Raw genomic sequence first — 5,478 nt, 5'->3', positions numbered from 1 at the left:
ACCAAAGCCCCATTACATAGGCTCCACTAGCCTGGTGTAATTACAGCAAACATACAGAGCTGTAAATTAAGGCTGTATAATGGAAACATTATGGTGGAAAGTCTTATGGAGTTAAATTATCCAACAGCAATCGGGTTGTGAGGAATGGCATCATTTGTGTTCAGACTGGTGGAAACGGATTTCACAATTACATTTACTGTAACACAATGCACCTGATTATTGAGAAAAGCATCTTTTCTCAGTCTGTGATGCTGAAGTTTGTCCAAAGGCAGAATGATGTCACTATAAACTCATGAGCATCTCCCCAGGAACACTGTAGGTAACCATTACAATCATTTTAGAATGAATCACTTTACAATATCATTACATCTCCCCCTGAAAAATACACATTTCTCCATTTCTCATAATAAACAACAAAACTGTAAATTAAGATGAATGAAAAGTACTTGCATTGCTGCGTGTAGCTCTCTCTCTCTCTTATACACACTCTCTCTCTCCTTCTCTCTCTCTCTCTTTCTCCCTCCCTCCCTCTCTCTCTCTGTGTGACAGGCGTCAAAAAATACCACCAAGGGAGCGCGGATCAGCGGCTTTCCACGCAGCCTCCATTCGGCTCCTGCTCCGATGCGTAAATATCCCAAAGAAAACTCATCCTCTCTTCAAACAGACAGACGCAGCACCGAGGTGATAATGGATGCTGCGTTTTTTGTGTTGTGACGGTTCAAAGTAACCGATGCCCGACTGAGACTTTCCGTTGCCTGCTTCAGAGGATTGTAGTCGGTCACCTTCTTCTTTGAAAGACACACCGGCACACAGGTACTTATATGAGATGAAAATGAGAGAGAAGATGTGGATATTTTCCAGTGCCAACAGTTCAAAGCGTCTCCTCTCTACTTGGGACCAGTGGTGCTTGTGTTACGCTGCGGTGCTGTGTTTGTTGTTCTTGCCGGTCAGGACGGATGATGCTTGTCCGCCGTCCTGCGTCTGTGCCAGAGACTCGGGGACGGTGACGTGCCGTGACGGGGAGGACGATGAGGTACCGGGGGACATACCGGAGTGGACGTCCACCTTGATACTCAAGGGGAGAAACATCTCAACTTTACAGCGCGGTGCGTTCATGGCCAACGGCACAGAGTTGGAAATGACAACACTGTCGCTGTCCTACAACGGGATACAGGTGATTGAACCGTACGCGTTCCTGGGGCTCCCCCGACTGCACGTGCTGGACCTGAGCCACAATCAGCTGGAGTCTATCTCAGCCAGGGCTTTCCACGGATTACCTGAGCTGCGCTCTCTTTACCTGAATGACTCCATGCTGCCTCCGGCCACACTGCAGCTCTCTAATGCGCTCAGCACGCAAAGTTTGCACAACCTCCACCGGCTGGAGTTGGCGGGAAACAGACTCAAGTTTATACCCCTGATGAGGTTAGACATCTACAACCTCCACGCGTTAGTGCTGGTCAACAACTCCATAGAGAGCATCGGGTGGGAAAACGTGTCCAGTCTCTACGAGGAAAGGCGCCTACGCGTCTACCTGTCATTAAACCCGTTTAGGTGCAACTGTGAACTGGAGGCGTTTTACCACTGGCTGAAGAACGCGTCCCAGTGCCCGGATGCGGGGAGTCTTGTGTGCAGCGAGCCGGAGGCCAAGAGGGGGGTCCCTGTGGAGAAGCTCCGGGGGGAGGACGTGGATTGTATGAACGAGAACCTTGAGGCGGTTTCATACGTGTTCCTCGGTCTAGTGCTGGCTCTGATCGGGGTGGTGTTTCTAATGGTGCTCTACCTCAACCGGGGAGGCATCAAACGGTGGCTCAACAACATCAGAGAAGCGTGCCGGGACCAGATGGAGGTGTACCATTACCGCTACGAGCAGGACTCGGACCCGAGACTGGCTAATGTGGCTGTTTAACCCACTGAGCCACCAGGCCGGTTGCTGTGTGCTGAGGGGACACAGGGCGGATGGCAGGCTGGAGAAGTCCTACTTTGTCAAAAGACTGGGAGCATCCCCCGGCAGTGTCCTGACACAATCAAAATCAATAGTTTTTAAAAGCAGCTTCATCACTTTTCCAGCAGCTGGGCCATGGACTACAAGTGGTGGGCTATCCCTCTCACTCTGGGATATGCACTGAGCCAAAGACAATGAAATGACTCTAAAAGACTTATAAGTGTTCCCCTTGCACAACTGAATACTTAAACCTCTGAGCAGTATTGTATATATTGTGTAGATATGATATGTGTATATATAATATTGTATAGCATAGAATATCTCTTCAAGAGAGGGAGGCTTTGAATGCATCATGTTAACTTAAACAGTCTGACTTAGTATTATTTATCTTATTAATCAAGAGAGAAAAATACACAAACATTGTACAGAAATTCTGATTTTAAAAGCTTGAATGAAAAGGTGTATCGTTGATATTACCACAATAACTGCAGCCCTTGCAATCTGTTTACTACTCTGCATTCAGGAAACCCTGCAGGGAGGACAGAGATAGTTCTGCCTGTAACCTACTGAGAGAGAAAGATGATATGGTACTGTAGGAGGCCGGCTCAGGTAAGGTGAGGCAAGGAAACTGACAACTGACATGTGCGTTGGAGGAGTAAACCATCACATTTCATCATCTGCCACATGGGATAGGTTTACAGGCCTGTCCTTAAGAACAGTCTTTGAGCTCTAAAAATAACACATGTGTATCGTTTCACACCCGGTCAGTCTATCAGTGATGGGGCAACAGAGGAAGAAACAAAAATCTAACCATGCATGTGATTGTTGTAGGCACCGAAGACCAACCGAAACATTAATAAAAGGTCAAATAGAAACAGTGAGTTAGCAGTGTTCTTTACGTCAGTGCATTTTACCATCACTGTCAGGAAATGTTGACTTCATGCAGCACTGTGCCAGATATAAAACAGAGGAAATGTTTCCCTGTTGTATTTTGTAAAAAAATAAAAAATAAAATAAAATTGTACATTTGCTAGCAGCAGGTGTGAGTGAATGCTTCTGCTCCCTATGACTCATACTCTGAACTACAGTAAGATGTCACACACCATGGGCTCGCCAGAAAAGGTTTAGACTATCTCATCGGCTCCTCTCTGAAGCACCCGAGGCAGCAGGCAGCGTTAATCTCACCACCACGACTGAGACTAATAAACCGTGAAGAATGACGATTGACCTGGGAAGTCAGTGCCGCTCCCTGGCCCCGAGCAGTGTTAACCCTGTAAGACCCAGTGTTGCAGAATTACAACAATTTTGGTTATCCCAAAAAAACGTCTAATTATTATTTTTTTTTTTGGTTCAACCATATTAACATGATCATTGGGTCCTATAGTTTGTTCTCACATTGCGATTGGATCCAACATTTGTATATAAGTGCCCGCCCTCAGGTCAAGAAGTCACACAACCTCCAATTTTTTGATCGAGCAACATCCCTTTGATTCACTGGACTGGATTAATCTAATTCAAGTAAGTAAAATGCTTTGAATATTTTTTTTTGTGTTTATTACAATGTCTAGAACATGAACATATATAGTTTTTGTGGAAAATATGCCCTACATTTTATTTAGAGCTTGTTTTATAATTGTTGCAATATTACAACACTGGGTCAGAGTGGTAGCCAAAACATCCTGTTTTTGAGAGGAACTTCAATTGAAATTTTCACAATATAACTTTAAACTACACATGATTTACACATTCTAGCCTTCAGCCTTATATTGGATTACATGTTTACACATTTTTATTGTATTAGAAACTAAAGAGCAAAGATATATTGCCATATTTAAACATTTTAATTTACTTAATTTCTAACCACCTTCAACACTCAGTATTTTCTCCTTATCACAGAATGCAGGACTTTCTTACAAAGAAATTCAGTTTGTGCATGTCTGCCCTTTGTTTTAGTCTCTATTGATAAGAAAATGTTCCTAGCAATTCATAGTCAAAGCAGGGATGCTCCTGGTGCATCTGTGGCATTGTCCTGGAACAGGTGTTAATGTTCATGGATGTAAGGTGTGGTTGTAAGCTGGAGGCTACATGCATTTCCTATTACGATGATAATCACAGTCTCCAATAGGTCAATAGGTCAGTATTGTGTGACCAGTGAAATGTGTGAATAGGCTACTTCAGTGCAATTTGTAAACACTTCATAATGAAATCAGTCTCCCCACCACCCCATCTTTCCTGTTGGCCATCTAGCATCTAGTAAGCATGTGTGCTATTTGTATATACATTTGTTTCATTTTTATTTTTTCCATTTCAGAATGCCACCAGCAAGGAGAGATCATCGGTACAGCGTGCAGGATGTACAGTAATTGCCATCGTCCAAAACGGAGAGAGGACATGGGACATGTGGACATGGATTTCGACGACACTGATGCAAGTGACGAAGAATCCGATAGCAATGCCTGTGTGGACAAAGAAAACCAAGAACCTGATTGCCCAGCCAATGTGGACATTGAGCCCCAATCAAACAAACACATCATGCCCCGTGACAGATGTCGCAGGCAAAAAAAAAAGATTTTATCAGTCCCAATACTGATTTTTCTGGTCCAGCTCTCACTGATGATGTCAACTCCCTCCTCACACCACTGCAACTACTTCCAAAAGTTTGTGTCAGAAGACATGGTTGAAGCTGTGGCAACAAATATGAATGAGTACATCATTCAAAAAGGTATACTAATACCCAAAGCAAGTGTGATGCTGTGAGACTGGGTTAGATGTCTGCCTCTGTTTTTCAGAGGACAAGAACTGCTTATGGGACTATCACTGTAAATAATATAAATAAATGTCAAAGTTCTTCTTGTTGGAATAAATGACTCTTCATAACAACATGACTGAGATTATTATTCATGTTATATACTGGCTTGGGAAAAGCTAAACCCTGCAAATGAATCCTTAGTTCTGTATTGCTGTTCAGACAATGAGTGGAAATACAGGAGATTCTGCTCCCCATTAAGCCCAACGTTGCAATATTACAACATTTCCGTAAAACCTTACTAAAACATAAACATTTTGAAAACACTCCATTTTCAGCCCCAAAGGCCTCCTACAACAACATCTGAATTGTTGAAATTTTTTTTTTTTGCGTTTTTCTATATTTGGGTTTTACAGGGTTAACTCAGGCTCTATATAATGATCGCAAGGATTTGGGAAGGAAAATCTAACATGAACACCACAGGGGAAAAACGGGAGAGTCGGCTGGTCTGTGTGTGTGTGTGTGTGTGTGTGTGTGTGTGTGTGTGTGTGTGTGTGGGGGGGGGGGGGTTATGTGAACTCATAGTAGTAGTAGATAGATAGACAGTCATGATGTGAGTATTTCACTATGTCAGCAGTGAAGGATCAGCCTTTATATAATGATGTCATCAAAAAGTAAGGCATCTCTTCTCCTGTCAGGTGACATGACAGTGTACCATAAACTGTCATGTTGTATATGGAGGGAGAGGAGATAAATCCAATCACATGGACAGCGGCATCCCAGAATAAGG

The 5,478-nt window shown here is 43.5% G+C and overlaps 1 protein-coding gene across 1 annotated transcript; it reads left to right on the top strand.

Moving 5' to 3' along the window:
- Positions 1-832: 832 nt before the first annotated feature.
- On the top strand, positions 833-1,906 carry tpbgl (trophoblast glycoprotein like; the record flags this gene model as incomplete). Its single annotated transcript, XM_083986120.1, has 1 exon — positions 833-1,906. One exon carries the CDS (start codon positions 833-835, stop codon positions 1,904-1,906), a length of 1,074 nt encoding a protein of 357 aa, XP_083842246.1.
- Between the last annotated feature and the right edge of the window lie 3,572 nt (positions 1,907-5,478).

Source organism: Trachurus trachurus, assembly GCF_905171665.1.
Source record: "Trachurus trachurus genome assembly, chromosome: 14".
Classification (NCBI taxonomy): domain Eukaryota; kingdom Metazoa; phylum Chordata; class Actinopteri; order Carangiformes; family Carangidae; genus Trachurus; species Trachurus trachurus.
This window is presented reverse-complemented; position numbering and strand designations above follow the sequence as displayed.